Below are 19560 nucleotides of genomic sequence, written 5' to 3'. Positions count from 1 at the left end.
GCGAATTCTCGAACAGCGAGCAGGCTATCAATCGCGTGTTCGGATAATCCAGGATTGATCAGCCGAGCATATTGCACTGCGCTCGTCAAATTTTGACCCAAGATGAAAGAAAAGTGTACCAATTTAGAATTAATTACTTGAAGATCCGAAAGAATTAATAAATAATTTCCTTCCTTCATCAATAAAAACAAAGTATATAACTATAGGTTCGAACTTTGTGTCTCATGAATGCATAATAAATTTAAAATAACTTATGTAATACTTTTGTGACAGATAATTATTTTGTTATCAAAAATCTCTAAATAGAACTTCATCTCAATTGTATTCATTTCGAGACAGAGAAAAGAAGATATAAAAAACATTATTTCTCTCATGCACTTGTTTATCGAACTTAAAAATACTCGAAGGTCCTAAAGGGTTAGATACTTCGCTGTCCTGACTGAGATAAACAACAAGGGAGAGCACTTGTTTTCGTGGCGAGGTTGCAGCGCTGGTTGCACGTGCACGTGATGCGTGCGGTACGAAAGTATCAAGCGGACAAAATGGAGCAAAAAGGAGCCGTTCGCTCCGTATTATACGGGCGCGGCCGGTCGCGTCAGTCGCTACGTTGTTGCATTTAATGATCGACGGAAGCCGCATCACATCGTGTCCGTGTTATGCGAGTGTGACCGCTACACTTTTACTTAAAATATGAAGTATGGAATATATATGGAAATATATACATATATACATATAGAATATTCTTATCTGTAGGTTCTTGATTTTTTTTTATTTTCGAAAGAAATTAAAAATAAAAAAGTAATATTTATGCATAAAAATTTCATGGTTTTTCAAACATTTTTTATAGGTCATAGTATGCTGGTAATATAAAAAATTGATAATTTTTATGATTTTTTTTTTTTCAAGAATATTATAATTGATTTGTTTAGCATTTTACTATGTATTTTTATGCATTATGATATTTAAAAAATAAGTCAATATATCATTTTGGATATTTAGCTTTTTTTTAATAACATCCTGCGTGTTCAAAACGAGTAGCGTGACATGCTACTCTTCTCGTAATTGTGTGAAATAAAAAAACTCGGTTTAATTTTATTTCGTAGAATATTTCTGAGATAGTGAATCTAATTAGAATTTTAAAAAATTAATATTTTTCTGATCTTCAAGAAAGAAAAAATTTCAACAAAATAAAAATACAAAAATGTCTTGCAAAATAAAACTGGACAGAATTTTTTTTCATTTCAGACAATTATATAAGGAGTATGTTATATCGTTGAATCATAGATTTTTAAACACATTACACAGAAGCTTATATTGAACCAAAAAAGCTAAATATTAAAGATTTAAAAATATAGATGTACTTTAAATATTAATAAAAACATGTAAAATACTAAAAAAAAAAAACCAATTTTTAATTCTTAAAAAAAAAATCTAAAAATTCAATTGTTTGTACTACTAAAGTGGATGAGGCCCTTATATACAATATATATATATATATATATATATATATATATATATATATATATATATACACACTTATATTCACGTAAAAATGTCAGTTACAAAAAATACTTTGTCTTATGAAACTTGAAACGATAATTCATGAAGAATACTTCCTTCTTAAGATGTGTACGATAAATATGAATAACCGGTTTTAAATTCTAATCGATTCTGCTGCAACTATTTAAATCGGATTTTCTTTCAATGTGTCGTACCAGTCATCGGCGGCATCATGCGTTCTCAGTACCACGATTATCTTTCATAGAAGTGTCGATTCGCATCTACGCGTCTTTAATCGTTGCAGTGAGCACACGTGTAAAGATGGCAACAACGAAACGACGAACGCGACAGATTAAACCGATACAGTCGACATCGATATAATCGGAGAAGATGGCATTGACGGTCGACAATTCTTCAAAAAGAACTGACGCAAACTAAACTTCTTTATTAATTCATTAAATTAATTGGATTGAAAATAAAATATGCAGGATAAATCCATTTTCATGATTTTATATTTTCACTCTTTTAAATACACACTATTCCTTAAATCGGCTTCTATAAAAATCTTGCAAATTAGACGAAACGATAAATGTGAATGCTACTTCGCAGTTTCGCTTTGCGAGTGAAACTCAATTATGCATTCACTCACGCTAGCTTAGCATTAATTTATCTCTACTGAGAAATGTCTATCATTATGTTACAAAAATCATACTCAGCTAGTGTTATTATAACCTAGATTTCTATATCTCTATTAATCGTCTCTCTTAAAGAAATTTAAAGGAATGATTGATGCGAAGAAATTATAATGTAATTCACGTGACAAAAATTCAAAATTGTTATCTGCTTATATGTAATCTATCTAAGTTTAAAATAAAGGATAGAATAATTAAGAAACAACTTTCGTGTAATTTATTGTATCCAATTACTAAACAAACACGTTTATAAAATATTTAGAATCTTTATATGAAAATTTTGATATGAAAATTACCCTGTACCATGAAAGAATCTACATAATTTGAGAAGTTAAAATTCATATCTTTTATCTTAATCACGCGCAAATGTTATACCTTCTGAGAATCGATCGTTAAGCTCTATAAAGAGGATTAACGTCAGAAAGATGATCACAATCCAATGGATTATCATGTTGCAATTTGCAAAATCGCACGCAAGAGAAGTCGAGCGAAAAGTTGTTAACGCGTTGCATTACAATGACGTGATGTTATATAACTCGCCGAACTGCGGATGCTTCAAATACCGATAATTAGGCATGTAATCGCCGTTGACGACTAATCTACCGACTCACAGTGGCGATTTCTGTTTTTTTAACATTTTTAAAATTTTGTCGAACAACGATTTATTTCCCATTGTTTGAACATTTGCACTTTTATTGAACAACGTGAGAGAGCAAGGAAGGAATAATTTAAATAAATAAATCAAGTTATATCAATAAATTCAATTCATTAAATCCTGCTACTCATACAATGTATAAAAGTCATTTAAATAATTAAATTGTCACATTTTTAGCTTATTTAGCAATTAATTAAGTTTCTCATTAATTCCTAATTAAAAAGATAAATAAAGACTGCTTATCCTTTTTTTCGTTTATAAATTATAATAATTATAAAATATAATTTTTCTCCTACGTTTGTTTGTTTTATATAGTTTTTACTTAATTCAGTTTTAATTTATTCACAAGCGGTTTGGCTCGACGCTAATTAATCTGTCATAGCTATCGGACGAAACAATGGAGCATAAAGCACATAAATAGCGATCGTCCGAGGCAGCCTTTCAATATCGCGACCAGCTATCCTCTCGTTGCCTCGACCCTTACCCGGGGAATCCCGAATTTCCCATAGCAACGTGACGGCGTACTCCATTACCCATGACCTCCGCGCCCCGAGCGCACCTCCGCTGCGCTGCCTCTGTATCTGCGAATCAATGCAGCTCCGTCGCGTGCATCCCGGCATTCCCCGAAACGCGGCCGTAGGCTAATTGCAACGGAAATTACGATGAAGAAAATCGTGCGCGCGTCCACGTACTTGGTGCCTCACCTTCCCGCAAAGCGCATTCGCCGATATTCGCCGTTGCAACATAACGAAATCCTGCATTTCCAACATACGTTTAACGTTAAATGTTCCCATATGTAGAAATTGAATGTAAATTTTAAATTAAAAAAAAAAAAATCATAAGATTTGTCCGTATTTAGCTTCAAATAGAATAAATAATAAATGTTATTGACTTTTATTCTTATCACGCGTTAAATGTTGCTGTTTGATGATCATTGTAAAATTACTTTTTATTAGATGACAAAACTTGAAATTAGACAGATAAGTAGCGTTGAATGCAGTAAGTATAAAAAGGAATAAAACTCAACTCATATTTTTGATATTTTAAACGCTAAATATTTCTTCAATTTCAATCTGATATTAAAAAATTCATAAAGCTAGCGATAAATTATCGTAAGGTTAAATAAAATCTTTAAATATCTGGTGAATAAAAAGATATCACGATGATAAAATATACAATCCAAATGAAATACATCGACGGGTGTAACGCGGTCGGACAAGACGATAATCGCATTTGTATTTACAATAATTGAATTCACGTCGTGAACCAATCGGAATTTATTAATTTACTCATGGTATAACAAACTGAACCAATTTTGCTAATTGAGATAATTGATAGATCTAAGAAATTCTTAATAAGATTATTACAAATAATTTTTAATAAGATTAGTACAAAATAAAACTATATTGTTACTGTTATTTTATAAATTTCTTCATCAATTTTTTATATACTACAATATTTATATCAATATATGTTTTTTTTATTTTAATTGTGACCAGATGAAACACTTTGGTTCTTTCATATATATGACGGATGAAAATCATTTGCTCTCTCACTGCCATATGACTAATGGAAAACAAAGTTTATATGTGACGGATCATGGTTAATGAGCACGGTGCGGCTTTTGAAACATGAAAATTTGAAACATTAAAGGATTGTAGAAATATGCGAGGTTTCATCTAGGAAATATCCACTATATGAAAAATATATTTTTGATAAAAATTTCAAATTTCTATTTAAATTGTTTGCTATAAGCTTTTCTCATTCAGCAGTTACAAAGAATTTTATTTGGTTAAAAGTCATTTAAAATTTATTTTTATATAGAATGATATTTTTAAATATTGCACACAAAGTTTAAATATGTTATTTTTATGCAATCATATTATAACATATCGTTTAAGTATCATTTAAAAGCATCATTGTATTAAAATCAAATAGAAAAAACTTATGAATAGACACACACACACACACATACAAAATAATAATTACAAAATATAATGTATATATAAAATAATAATTATTTTAATAGAATGTACGTTCACAAAGTGCAAGAAAAAGATTAGTTACTAATCTCATTCAAGACAGAAACACCCAAATAGACACGGGAGCGATAAAGAATACTTCGAAAAAACTGTAAAGATAAACAATTATCGATGGATATCAAAAGCTAAAATTAAGTCCAGACTTTTAATCACTAATCTCGATCTGTCAATATTAATCCGATAAAAATGCATTCTTGAATAAGCTTCACTATTGGTAAGTGAATATCGAGACAAATGTCTTGAGGTAATTTTAAAATTATGCATTTATGATAAAAAAATATCAAAATTAATAATAAATAAAATAAAAAATAAAAAATTTTCGGTTATACTAATCAAATCATAATCATTCTGTTGAATCAAGTAGACTGCAAAAAACAAATAAAATAGAATATCAAAATTAATGTCACAAAGAAGTATTCCTAATTCAAGATAAATAATTCTTATTAACTCACTATAATTTTTCAATAAAGTAAAAGATACATATTTGTGGAAAATTAGAATATAACAATGCCAAACAAAAGAAAAAAAGAGCACTAACATCATAATTTTTTTTAATTGAAAAGAAGTCAAATTATAAATTTAAAAATTATAAAAAAATATAAACATTTAAGATTTATAATATCTTAAAATTTTAATTAATTTACAATATTATTACAAATAAAATTAATTAAAGAATAAATATATGTTTTACTTTATGCATTTCCGGATAAAGGGCAAAATAGAGATCTTAGGGAAGAGCTTTACGATGCTAGGACACGTCAACGTGAACGCAATGCTCGAATGTGCTCCGAAAGAGGGAACTCGCTCGCGCAAACGAGTTAATTTTAGTTTAATCGACCGACCTGATACGGAGAGCTGAGCGTACGAACGGCGATGCACGTACGAGCGTGCACACGACGGCGAATTAAACAAAGTGTCAACCAAACGGACGCATCTCGAAGACAAAATGCTTTGGACGATAAATACCGCGCAAGCAATCAACAGAAACTACATCTGAAAAAATATTGATTAATACAAAGAAAAGAAATAAAAATATTATATTATAAATATATAAACATGTGCCTCAATAATAACTTATTATATAGCAGTTAGTATAGCGAATTTTTAAATGTCGGTTATATAAAACGAAAATAACTAATAGAGAGAAAGAGAGGAAAAATGATATATTAATAATAATAATTTTAAAATGTCTATGTGATGGTAAAAAACCCTAAAGAAAATATGTCAGGAAAATAGATCTCATCGATATGTCAGATGGTATACGCGGTTATCGGAGACAAATTATATAGCACGATGACTATACCTATATATATATATGTACGTCGGTAGGTTACGTGCACATCGCCACGATCCTCGTTTTCTCCCACCGCCGAGTATATTTCCGAGTTTTCCGACCCTTGGACAACGAGCAACGTCATCGATGCCTAGGATGCGAAATCCTTGACAAGCGCAGCTAGCCAAGGCCGACATTTCATTTTGCCGCGTCAAGCACAGCAGTGTGTTGAAAGAACTTAACGACTTTGGTTCTCTAATATCGACCAGAAAACCTTGGTGTAGCTATAGATATAAACTGGGATATTTATGTGAGTAAATTTCTTGATAGCTTTATCACGAACTTAATGAGTGATTAGATTTTGATAATCGACAAATTAATTTTTCAAACGAAAATTTTTAATAGTAATTCCTAAAATATAAAGCTTCAATTTAATTAAATTATAAATAAAATTGTTTATAATTAAATTCTAAACTTGATATGTGTTAAATTAATTTTGAATCAAATTATAAAATTCAATAAATATCATAAAATATTATATTGTAAAACATTTCCTTTTTTTAACTATCTTTGCAACATCTTAAAAGCTATTATCAATAAATTTGTTTAATATATGCGAAATACATTAAGTAGTAAACAAAACCTAGAACTTATAATATATATTTATAATTTTTTTTATCAAATTGTCATTCTTTTTCATCAATGTATAATTGTTAAAAAACATTTTTCGCAAAAAAATTATAAATCAATAAATTTACATCAATTTTTCTCTTATATGTGTCATTTTTCTTCTTGCAATATTCAAACATATTTTCTTCATTTAAAGGATTTTCATTCTCTTCGAAACAAAGATTGATTTATCGAAAAAAAAAAGAAACAATCTCGTCCATTTTGGATATTCTATTTTTATACACCTACACAAGATCGATCACTTTTCAGACAGAGATTTATATCGCCTGCGGATCTAGATCGCTCGATTTCGATCCCACAACCTCCCGTTCTGGTCCCACTCTTTCCAACGCGTGATCCATATGCACATCAGCCCTCGAGGGAGCGAGGTAGCCGGAGTTATGGCGTATAGATCATCGCGTTGAAATCAGATAAACGGCGATGCCGGTCGGGCTCCAAAAAAAGTAAGAGAGGTAGTGTCGCAATGCAGACCTCCCCCCTTGTCACGATAAAAATGAAAAAGCATCGTGCGATCTTCGATCTTTCGTGAAATAATTCCATCTCATGGCTCTATCGTAGATCATCGTAGACGCCGATATTGTTAAGACATTGCATGGGTAAGATTAAAAGAGATACTCTATCTACTTATAGATAAGATGAAGGAGTACCCTTTCATATGTGATATATAAATGTAGATAATTTAATTATTGTTGTAAAGAATAAAAAGATTGAAATCGTGCGATCTAGATCGTGACATTCATCGTTTCATGGACAAAAATTCGTGGAAGAGCTACATTTTTCAGGTCTAGAAATTATTACAATAAAGATACTCAAGATTGATTAAGATAGATACTGTAATAGAGTACAAGATTAAGAAGAGACAGAGAGAGAGAAAGAGAGAAAAAGAGAAATACTGGATTTTTCTTAATATGAATAAGATCACGAGAGAGATGATATTTTTATATATATTTTTGTATATCTCTCTAGAAATCTGAGACATGCTAGTCATTTTGTAGAGCACATTACACTCTTGATATATCAAACTTAAGAAACGTCAACTGTCCATCAGTTTAATTATAAAAAAATAATCACAAAAATGTCAAATTTCAATAAATTTAATAAATTTCTGAAATGAAAACTTTGTGCCTCATTGTTTTTATAAACAATTCTGGCAACCAGAATATTTTTCGCGATTTCGTAATACAAATTCACATTTAGACTCGAATTGCTTCCGTAACAACATCAGCTGACATCGGGACAATTTTTCTCCGTCAATTCGCGGCGATTTGCGTACGCGGTCACGTAAGAGCGATTTTCGCGAGCGGCAGAGGACTTCTCATTACAATCAGCATCGTCTAATTAGTCCTCTAGAATACGGTAGTCTGCACAATGAATTACGTCAGGCTCGTGCATTTTTTTCCGTCGCTTTTATTCACATGGCCGACAAGATGACGTTGGGATATATCTGCGAGACATTAAGCCGCGTGACTTGCGAATCCGCCGACAGATCTCGGCACACTGCTCCCTTTTCGGCACGAACATTATAGTGACTGGCGCGAAGGTAATATCGCGTCACGAAAGAAACGCAATTTTGGATGCATCAATAATAACCTAACCGATCCAAGAATATTATTAGATAATCTCAATCTTTTCGCTCAATTTTTTTTCATTATGCCTTTAAATAACTAATACTTAAATGTCCAAGCTGTGCCGACATTACATAATACAATATACTTAATTTTATATTTAAGTTTAGATTTTTAATTTATATTATTTAATTTTATATTTGATTTTAATAAAAAATAGATATATAATAAAAAAATATCTTGCAATTCATTTTTAAATAGTTAATTTTCTTTCAGATCTATGGAATAAAAAATATTTTCAATCTGAAATTGTAAGGGATTTAAAATTTAAATCCTTAAATTTTTGTGTTGTAAGATATTTGTCCATCCTTTCCCTTCCGAATTTTATTTACATTTCTACGTTTTACCCACATATGCTAATAAAACTTTTGAATTTTAACGCTCGGATTTCATTCTCGACATTCTCGAAATTATTTTTTTTCAAAGTTAAAGTTATATCTGTCATGAACGAGATTTGTCGAACGGAGAAGCCGAATACAGTCGCGTTGCATCTCGATTTGCACCGGCGCCGGCTTAAGTGCAACATGTGCTGGTCGCATAAACGGAGAAAGAGAAGAGAGGAAGGAGGGCTTTGAGGTCGGTCGTTTGGAATTGCTCGATTAAGGCCATAGACTGCAGGGCCCGCTATCAAAAGACTATCGCACGAGATATGTGCAGTGAAATGCAGTGATGCATCGAGATTGCCGGCACGGAAAGCATGTATCCGCCCAAGATCGGCAGGAAGCTCGAATGATCGACGAATTTTCGCCAAGTCCGCAGAAAAGTTCATATCGGAGTCTGTGAAAATCCTGTCATCATTTTTATGTTACTCGCGTAAGTTTTGGTTATATGAAGAGACTTGCCAGATAAAGATATGGCTATAAAGTAAACAAAAGTTATCTTCATGAAATATCGATAAAATATTTATCCTTTTTTTCGTATGTAAGATTTAGCAGCAAAACAAACAAGAAGAAAAAAATTTGTATCAAGTGAATCGATTAAAGCTATAGTTTGCAGACAATGTCAGAGGGAGCACTTAAAAGGCTATTGAGCAAGTGAAATGAAAACGATGCATCGTGAGTGCACAAAGGACAAATTTAATAAACTAATATTAGAAACTGAATGATATTAAATATCACAAATGTAAATAGATGATAGGAACAATTAAAACAAATTAATTTGTTTTAATTTAAATTTAACGCATACATAATAAATAAAATTTTTGCACACGTAAATTTTAATTAAATAAGTAAATAATTAACACAATTGGCAACGCGCCTTTATTTCTCGCGAACACAAATTTGTCAGGGAAATGGAGTCTTCAACGATTGCATCGCTCTTGTGTATGTGGATGGGACGAAACGATTTTCAGGGATGGCTGGCGATAATTGCGCGGCCCGAAGCGCAACAGTAAATCGTACAAATGGTGCAGAAGAGAAAGGTTTTGTCGTTGGAAATCGGTCGATTAAGGCCATAGACTGCAGGCGGTGCCAATCAACTATCAAAAAGCTATCGAGCGTGTGAAATGAAGTGCGGTGATGTGCCGCGGATGCGACAAACCGACGCGGAAGTTACTCAGAAAGATAAAATTGATATTATCTAGTTTTGCTGTAAATCGTTACTAACCATTTAACTATCATTTTCTTACAGCATATAAGCAACATATATCGATACAGAGATAAACATATAACCTAACACAGAAATTAATTTATAATACATAATCAAATACATATGACATTTTAAACAATCAATAAAAAAATATAAAAAAATATATCAAAAGTCTAAACTGTATTATTATTAAAAAAATTTCTTTTATATTTTGCAGATAATTTATATCGTATACATATATTATATGTAATAATAAAGTATAAATTATTTGCGTATAAAGAAAAATCTTATTATGAGATATAGATAAGAGTTTAGATTTTTAATAAAATAATTTTTGTAGTTTTTATTTTCGCATCTTTTTATTAGTTTCCTTTCCATTAAGTAATGAAAAGGATGAAATAAATAAAATTCGTTTACTTTCTACCTAATAATCTTCAAAAAAATATTGATTGTTGACTAGTAAATCACAGAAAAAAATTAATGAGATACAACGAGTGCGTTTTTCTATAAATAAAGCAAAATAAAAATTTGAACATTAAGAAAATAAAATGTGAATAAAAAAATAATGTATATATTCGCTCAAAAGTTATAGGTTTTCACTGTCACCGAGTAATGAATAATGATCAAAGAGCGCAATCCGAGGGCAAACTATGTATGCAACGACGAGATGTAGCGTGACCGATACATTAGAGACAATGTAAAAGATTCAGAGTGCAGGTACCTTTACAACGCAGGCGGCTTTACAACGTGATCGTTGTAAAAACGACTACGCCACTACGCCTAGTCGCAAATAATTGATTGAAGTCATCCTTGAAGTCAATGAACAGTGGCACCATTTTTAGCCGTCGAGTGGTGAACTTAGATCACGCTGTTTGACCCAATATTCGTCGCGTGGTGTTCCGTTGATCGATCGATCGCTATCGCGCACACGCACGAGTTCACAAACATCATTTTGTACGATGTGAATTTTGCCAAAAAATTATACTTAAAAATATAACATTGTGATATTCAAATCCTTTTCACTTACTCATTCAAAAAATCAATAAATTTTCGAATTCGTTATTTATAACAGACACACACAAACATGTTTCTATAATTATATTAATATCAAAACGTCAATCAAAATAAATATTTTACAAAATACGAAATTCTTGACTTTTTAATTTTAAGTTTCTCAAAAATATATATAACTCGTATGTAGCTCACAAACTTTCCGACGTTTTTCTTAAAATATAAAAAATACATTTTTTACCGACTATTTTTGTTTCAATCTTGAAAGATTTAAAGAACTTATAATTAACTATTTTTAATATAAAAAATATAGATAAAAGAAAAATCAGAATTTTAATTATTTCGGAAAGTAGGGAGAGATCGAAATTAGTGAATCAATTATAATCAAAAGTAATAAATAACCAACTCAAATTGTCTAAATCATTATTGTTGAACGAGCAATGAGAAAGTCTTGCAGCAAGTCAAGAAGAACACGACTTTCGTTCTTTCATAGCGGTCAACAGCCGTAACTGTTGCGACATCGCCATTTTCACCTGCGCTGCTGCACATGCACCCTTGAGAGACTAACGATGCATCATCCGCCGACACGATTTTCCACTATTGACTCGCTTACTGTGATATTCTTACTTGGGAGCTCCATTGGGAGTTAAAAACGGCTATGCCGAATTATAAATTTCAAATTTTAAATATGAAGATTGTAAATTAAATAACCACATTTAGCGCTAAATATAAAATTAAAATAAATAAAAAATATAAAATTTATATTAAAAATATGTTTAAAATAATAATAAATAAATACATATTTTTTTTATTTTATAGACTATCAATTTCTATTCATCAAGAGAGAATGTTTTATTCCTTTTTTTTGTGAAAACTTTTAAAAGAGCTTAATTTGATATACTCTTTATACATGTCATTTTTCATAAATATAATTTTAGTTACTCCGATTCAAAGAGATTTCTAATAAAAATAGAAATTTTAGAGACGAAAAACGTGACAAGTCAAGTGCAACGGTTCATCAAAATCATCATAATGTGGTATGAAAATTTACATTCGTTATATGTGCAGAACGTCGAATAAGCGCGTTCGCATCGACAACAGAAGAAGTAGCTAGATTTCGATGTTGAAAGTCGAAAAGCGGGAAAATTCGCAACTTGCTTGGCCGGAAATCGAGGAAAATAAAAAAAGAGGGGTAATAGGAGAATTCGGAGGGGAAAATGCAAGGCGCTTGCGCGACCAGCTCGTTTCCATGGCTTCGTAACGTTTCGCGTAGCAACGCGAGGACTTTTGACCCCGTTCGATTGTCCTTCGAAACGGCTTCGGACGCTTCGTGCGCCGAGGAAGCGAAGCGAAGCGCATCGCGGATCCACGATGCCTTTTTTTTAGCCTTATTGCCTTACTGACGAAGTTGTCGATGCATCGCGATGTGCCCTTGGCTGCACGAACCGCGAACCTGTACGATAACAAGCTTAACGGACGAGAAATATCTTTTATTGCTATCTTTATTGCATATTTGCTTTAATCAAATTAATTATTTTAAAAATCTCAAACAAATAATAACTAAACTCCGGTTTAATCATTTCTTCGTTATTAAGTGTATTTCTAATAAGAGAAATATAATGTATATTAAAATTTTTTTAATTTTTGAGATAGATTTAAAAAATTTAAGACTTTTTTTATAGAGATACATATAAAATATAAATAAAAGATTATTTTTTAATTAATTTTAAATAGCTTTAACTAAAAAAAAAAATTAATAATGACATATAATTATTGTGTTACTTATCATCGAAATTAAAGAAAAAGAAAAGCGAAATAAAAATGCAAATGTTTATAAAAAAAAAGCTATTTTAAAGAATATTTCTAATTTTTTGATCGCGCCTCAAAAATGTATATTATAAAAAATTATGTTTATCTGGAAAATTAATCTCTCCAACGAATATATAATTCATATATAGTAGATAATATATGTAGTTTTGTCTCTAGCCATAATTTTTGCGCTACTGAACTCGTCCCACGTTTTAGTGCACTTATGGGATTTACCTCAGAATGCACAGTAAATTCTTCTCTCCCTCACTCTCCTCTCATTCTCTCATTCCTTTCGCGCGTATTTATTCCGCGGAGGTATTCCGTTGACATCGGTCGGTGATTTATACCGAAGCAACTGATCGCAATTTGGCATAAAGCGTGCCTCACGAATACTCGCGCGCTTTATGTTAAAGTACCGGGAAAATTTACCGGAATGTGCGCACACGAAAGTGAACACGATCAATTAAATTCTCTTGGACGTTCCGCGGACTCGAAATGTCATGCAAACGCTATGCAATGGTTGTGTTTAATTGTTTGATCAATTAATATATCTTGTGTACTATAATTGTGCAACCAATTAGACATACTATTATGGAATATAATTAAAGAGAACACATTGTTAAAATTAGAGAAGAAAAGTTACAAAAAAATAATTGTTTTGGAGCGCAATCGACAATTTCAAAATATTAATAATAATGATACACATGATTACATATGTATACGTGAGAAAATTATTATGTTATAAGAAAAACATTATTTTTTTGGAGATATTAAAAAAAATTAAAAACTAGTTTCTATGAAAAAAAAAAAAAAAAAAAAAAAAAAAAAAAAAAAAAAGATTTGGCAACGTACGACAAACAGCTAGGCAATTCATCGTTCGATGCAAAAGCAGCGTCGCGTGGGCGTATAAATGCGTCTTGCTCGCTCGCTCGCTCGCCCGTTCGTTCGCGGCTTCATAATCGAACGCGCCGATTTTCAAGGATTACCACGTGCCAACGCTATTCCTTCGTGAGCAAAACGACCACACTCAAACGTCACTACTCTCAGGGAGAGTGAAACACCTCGACCGTATAAAACTGCCGTTGTGTATGTGTGTGTCGCATACACGCGTGAGCGAAGTTACGTCGAGCGTGTGCGATTTTTTTTTTTTTTTTTTGCAACCAGAACGGCAAAGCGCAATTAACCCTTAGCGCACCCAAAACCGGATTACGCCGGTTTTCGTAGTATTTTTAACTTTAGGTAGACTTGTCATTGCATAAATATCGAAGAAAAGTTTATACGATAAGATTTCAATATATTTCGTGCGCAGAATCTGCAGCTGAGAGAGTCAAACTATTATCTTTAGAATATACTAGATTATATTTAAAAAAAAAAGGAAGATCCATTTATGAAGAGTAATATATATTGCAAATTTGCATTAATATGATTTCTTAAATTTTTAATTTAAATAGATTATATCCCTCAATAACATCTTTATTTGACTTTTAGTTACGTAAGATCATAAAATATTTATCGTTATAATCTTTTTCCATATTTTCTTTTTGATAAAAATTCTATTAGTCATAAGAAATTTATCATTAAAATTACATATAATGAAAATATATATGACAGAAGAAAGTCACAGAATTATTTTATAGCCACTTATGAAATTACATGACAGAGAAAAAGAAGAGAAAGAGAGAAATATAATGATGATAATGTATAACTAATTAGATTCAAATTATAGACAGAAAATAATTATTAAATTTGCTAAGGATATCGATTGGTATATACAATCCGATTGATAATGGATAGTGAGCATGGAGTATAATGTTCATGTGGCGAATTAAACCTGTTACTTGATCTAATTACAACGTTAGTTTACTTATATGAAAGACAGCATGTTGAATAAGTCTGTCATGCAAAAACGATAAAAATTAAAGCAAAAACACTTGTTTTATTACTGAAGCTTAAAACAAAGATATACTCCACGTGCTGTATGAATAATGTTTAGCATTTTATCGCAAAGTATTTGTGTTTCGTATTTTATAGCGTATTTTTGTCATCGCTGTCATGACAAATATCAATAAAACCTAGCCATATAAGTTAGATTCGTGACATACGATTAACAAAGTATATGCAATTTTGTAGTATATGTTACAGTGTGAATAAATATAAATGTATATACTCATCCGAGCAAACAGACAAAAATCATCAAACATAGTTGATTACGTCTTTAACAAGGCATTTGCTTTATGTCTTTAATAAGTCCTTTTCTTTGTTCATATATTTACACACATATTTTTTTTTTAATTTTTTATTTATACGAATAAATAATTTAACTTAAACGCAATTTGATACTGTCAATATCAAAAGTTAAAATTCATTTTTTTCCAGTTATAACAAATATTCAATTAAATAAAGAAAAGTGAAAATATTTACTTCACTTAATTTATCTACTCAATAATAAACAAAGCTAAATATATGAATTATATAAAATATTTAAATTTAGTCAATTATGTATGGAGTACAAAAATAAAATACATTTATCAAAAACATCTATAATAAACTAAAATGTTCCATACTTCAATTTTTATAATTCAATGATAGCAATAAAAAATATTGCAACGTAAAATCTTGCAAAGTATTAGCTATAAAAAATTATGTTTTTCTACTAATTTTTTTAGTAAAGAAGAAGTTATTTAATATTAGTATAATAGTTTTCTCTTTTCTCTTCTCTCTCTCTCTCTCTCTTTCTTTTTTCGAAAGTGTCTTCTTTATTAATTACAATAAAAATAAAATAATCAAATAAATATAAAATTATAAATTGGAATTAAAGTATCTTTTTGGCATACTGTTGCAAAAATAGAACTGGAAAATGATTATAATTGAAAATGTTCAAAAAATATGCTGCTACAATACTTTTTATAATAAAGTAAAAAAAAAAAAAAAAAATAAAATATATATATATATATATATATATTAATCTTATTCTCTACTTAATCTCTTATTAAAATATATATTCTTCATATATTTCTTTTGTTGTCTTTGTCGTTTTGTATATCATGATATATAATCAAGTTCATATATTGTATTCCACGTTAAAAATCATACAATCTTTTTATCGTGTTCGATTATGATTAAAACATAATAAATAGCGATACGGCGATGATAATATATGAGAGAGTCGCATGAAAGAAGAATAGAGATGAATTGAGAAAAAGACAAAATAATACTTGCAGTTGAATCAGAAACTTGCACTTTGATTAGACACGGCCCTGAGCTCGTACGATGCCGAGAGGAGGAGGATCGGAGGGACCGGAGAGGGCCGCGGAGTTTCGGGAAACCGGCGCGGCGAGAACATGCGGTAGCGAAGGTGAAGGGGGACGCGATACCGCTCTTGAAGATCGGCGCGACTCGCCGGCGTGTTACTATGCTACGGTGCCGCCCTCGATGGTGGATCCACGCAAAATTCACATGTGATCCAGGCGAAATCCACACGTGATCCACACGTGCGGTTTCCACGACGAGGGTATTGCTGCGATCTAGCGGATGCTCGGAATAACTTCATCGCATGGCGACTATTGTCATATGATGTCTTGTATGATAATATATTTAAATCGCGCAAAAAATAATGGGAAACATTTTCTCTATAATTAGGCGCGACAACGTTCGCGTTTCTCTATAATAAATTGCAACAATAAATTTTCCGAAAAGAATTGATACGAATGTATTTTCCCCGTACATTTACGATTTTTCTAAAATTGAATAATATATAAGTTAAACGTCATAAGCGTTTGTTTATAATGTAACGTTTAATTATCTATACAAATCTATATGTAAACGTAAGTTATTAAAAGTAAGATTTTTCTTTAATTTATAAATAAAAAAATATTGAAAGCATACATTTTATATTTTGTAAAAGGCTATTTTCGTAGAAAAGATCTTTGGACTCATTATACTGATAATATTACTGACAAGCAGGTCAAAGATGCATTTTGCATCATATAAAAAAAGTATGTCTGACACAAATGAAAACACAAAACTTCAATTATTATATTTAATTATATCTAATAATTATAAATACTCTTACCTTTGCATTTTACTCCTACTTTGCCAGTTCCCCAGATATAATCTTCACCTATAATAAAAATATAAATAAATATTGTATTTCTTTATTAAAATATACAATTTTTTTCAGTCCTAATAGAATTATTATAACAATATAAAATTAAAATAAATAATTAAACTACATATTTCTGATATTTAAACAAAAAACAATGAAAAAGTTTGATAAACTAAGGAAAACTATTTTAATAATGTAATATATTTTTTAACATACTACATTAATTTATGCGATAAATTATAAATTGTAAGTTAATCTATTTATAAATTAGTATGTTACTTACAGTGCTTGCAGAGGAGAGGCGTTACGAAATACACATCTGTGAGGATGTGATTGTACGAGTTGTGTTCTGCGCTCGTGGAATCGGCTACATACGCTGAAACAAGAAAGCAAAGAATTTTAATGAACAAATTCAAATTAAACATACATTTAATTCTCAGTTATTGAGAGATATGAAAATAACGCTCGCTATTATTAAAACAGTATATATGTACAATGCTGTTAATATTTACCATATGGCCCATTGCTAAGCGTTACATAAGACGACTCTTCTTCATTGTGAGTGTCGAGGTACGGTGACAAGCTTCCTTTCAGCATTAGGGCTTCGTCGATCGTATCTTTTGTATCTAAACATAAAATTATGCAAATATAAGTTACATAAATTGCAGATATAAAAAAGCGTTTGAAAAAGTTGGATGTAATTTATAATATAAAATTCCATACCAGGCACAAAGTCTTCCGCTGGATTCTGGAGTCGCACAAGACGACACCAATGTGCTGTTTCCAATCTTTTGAAGATGTGTCAGCGGATGTTGAAGAAACGATCACATCAGCAGATCGTCTTCGTAGAAAAATGTATGTAGGTTTATTTGCTCGTTAGTCATACATTGTGTGTAGCAAACATGAATGATTTTGTGCAATACTACAACCACGAAACATAATCTCTTTTGGCCCTTATGCATCCTCTTCAAAGACTCAGAGCACTTTTTTTATCACTTGATAGCAATTAAGGAAGGCATTTATTTCATGTGCGACCTTAAATTGCTTGCAGCTATTTGAGCATTATTTAGGAAGGCCGATCTTTGTATAATCGACGATATAATTTATCTTCTTACTGGGCACATACAATTCTCACACATTGATTTGCAATTATTAAAAATAATGATTTACTCTCTGTTAAAAAAATTTATATCCTTATACTGTTAGCCTTTTAAAAATTATCTCTATTGCTATACATAAAATATGTAAAATGCAGTGTGACAATGTTGCCCCAAAGATGTTGGTTCGCCAAATATCTTCAAGCTGTTCCTCAATGTGATATGAACACTACGATAATTGTTCATGCGTGACGATGCAACGCATCATAATGTTTATCATTCTCCTTTGCATTTCTTCCGTGGACATCCACTCTGCAAGTGTACTTCTTGCTTTTCACTATTTCTACGTTTCATATCCAAGATATCGTGACAAGCCTACGATGGTGATCTACACAACAAATAAATATAATATTACAATTAAATCAAACAATTCTCATTTTCTATTGTAACTAATTACTAACAATTAAATATTCTCTTTTTTTTTATACCTTTGACTCTAAAGATATATTTTAAATTCAGATTAAAACTTTTCATTAGATTACTTTTCATCTATTAACAGTTAAAAGATAGTGCTTCGTTGTTTAAGCAAATGTTTTATAAGAAATTAATTGCAAAATTAGGATTTTATAGTCAAAAATATCTATGTGTCTTATAATATTTACAATTGGCAGACTTATTGTTAGAAAAAAGAATAAACTAACCTCTCCTATCTCTTTATAGAAAAATATACAAGATTTCTTTTATATAAAATACATATTCGATGTTTACATATTCAAGATTCAACAATACCATAATTTACCGATATCCTTAGCTTAAATCAACATCATTTCCATTTGCCGATTCGTCAGGTGACTGTCACCAACTTAAGAAACATGTACGTTCGACGTGCATGCGTGAACCGCGTGCCTCGACGAAGCCGTAAACGAAAGTTCACGTGCCAAATATGTGTACGAAAGAAAGAGCGAGAAAGAGAGAAAGAGAGAGAGAGAGAGAGAGAGAGGAAAAAAAAATCATAGCGCTCCGAAAAAAAAACGCTTACCTTACTTGACGTTGCTCTTGTCGAGCTCTTGGAAGGCGAAGGGAGTGACAAGGGCGAGGTGGATGCACTTTACCACCTCGCCAACGGGAATCCTCAACGACGTGAAACTCGCGACGCGGATATACTTGGTTCGGCGCGAGTCGCGTGAGCGACAGCTACGGTGACAATGCTCGGCGACGTGGAACTCTTCTTCTCGGATCAATTCTGTGCTCGCGTTGACCGTATATGCCGGAAACTCACGGACGAGACCGTCGCGTCGGTTACCAACGACGGGGATACACACAATAATAATATTGTCGATCGTGTCGCGACACGAACGAACACGGTTAGGCCAGCTTAGGCAGCTGAGGTCGCCACCGGTTACCACGCTCGAAGCTCGAATAGATCGACCACGTGATCGAAACTGTCGCCTCGACTGTAATCTCGATGTGTATA

General features: G+C 31.4%; 1 protein-coding gene across 3 annotated transcripts in view; it reads right to left on the bottom strand.

The window, feature by feature from the left end:
• The window catches only part of LOC140667353 (protein kinase C delta type-like), a 23538-nt gene extending 4071 nt beyond the window's left edge, over positions 1–19467 (bottom strand). Inside the window, exons 1-5 of one of the 3 annotated variants that reach the window (XM_072895215.1) lie at positions 19126–19467; positions 17713–18474; positions 17502–17615; positions 17273–17365; positions 16957–17004 (exon numbers count right to left, since the gene is read on the bottom strand). In XM_072895215.1, coding sequence (XP_072751316.1) covers positions 16957–17004; positions 17273–17365; positions 17502–17586 — 226 coding nt within the window. In that variant the 5' untranslated portion in view covers positions 17587–17615; positions 17713–18474; positions 19126–19467. The remainder of the gene's footprint in view (positions 1–16956; positions 17005–17272; positions 17366–17501; positions 17616–17712; positions 18475–19125) is intronic. The other 2 variants (XM_072895216.1, XM_072895217.1) reach the window with 2 other exon arrangements.
• Between the last annotated feature and the right edge of the window lie 93 nt (positions 19468–19560).

Source organism: Anoplolepis gracilipes, chromosome 6, assembly GCF_047496725.1.
Source record: "Anoplolepis gracilipes chromosome 6, ASM4749672v1, whole genome shotgun sequence".
NCBI lineage: Eukaryota > Metazoa > Arthropoda > Insecta > Hymenoptera > Formicidae > Anoplolepis > Anoplolepis gracilipes.
The sequence above is the reverse complement of the archived record's forward strand: the minus strand, read 5'-3'. Positions and strand labels throughout refer to the sequence as shown.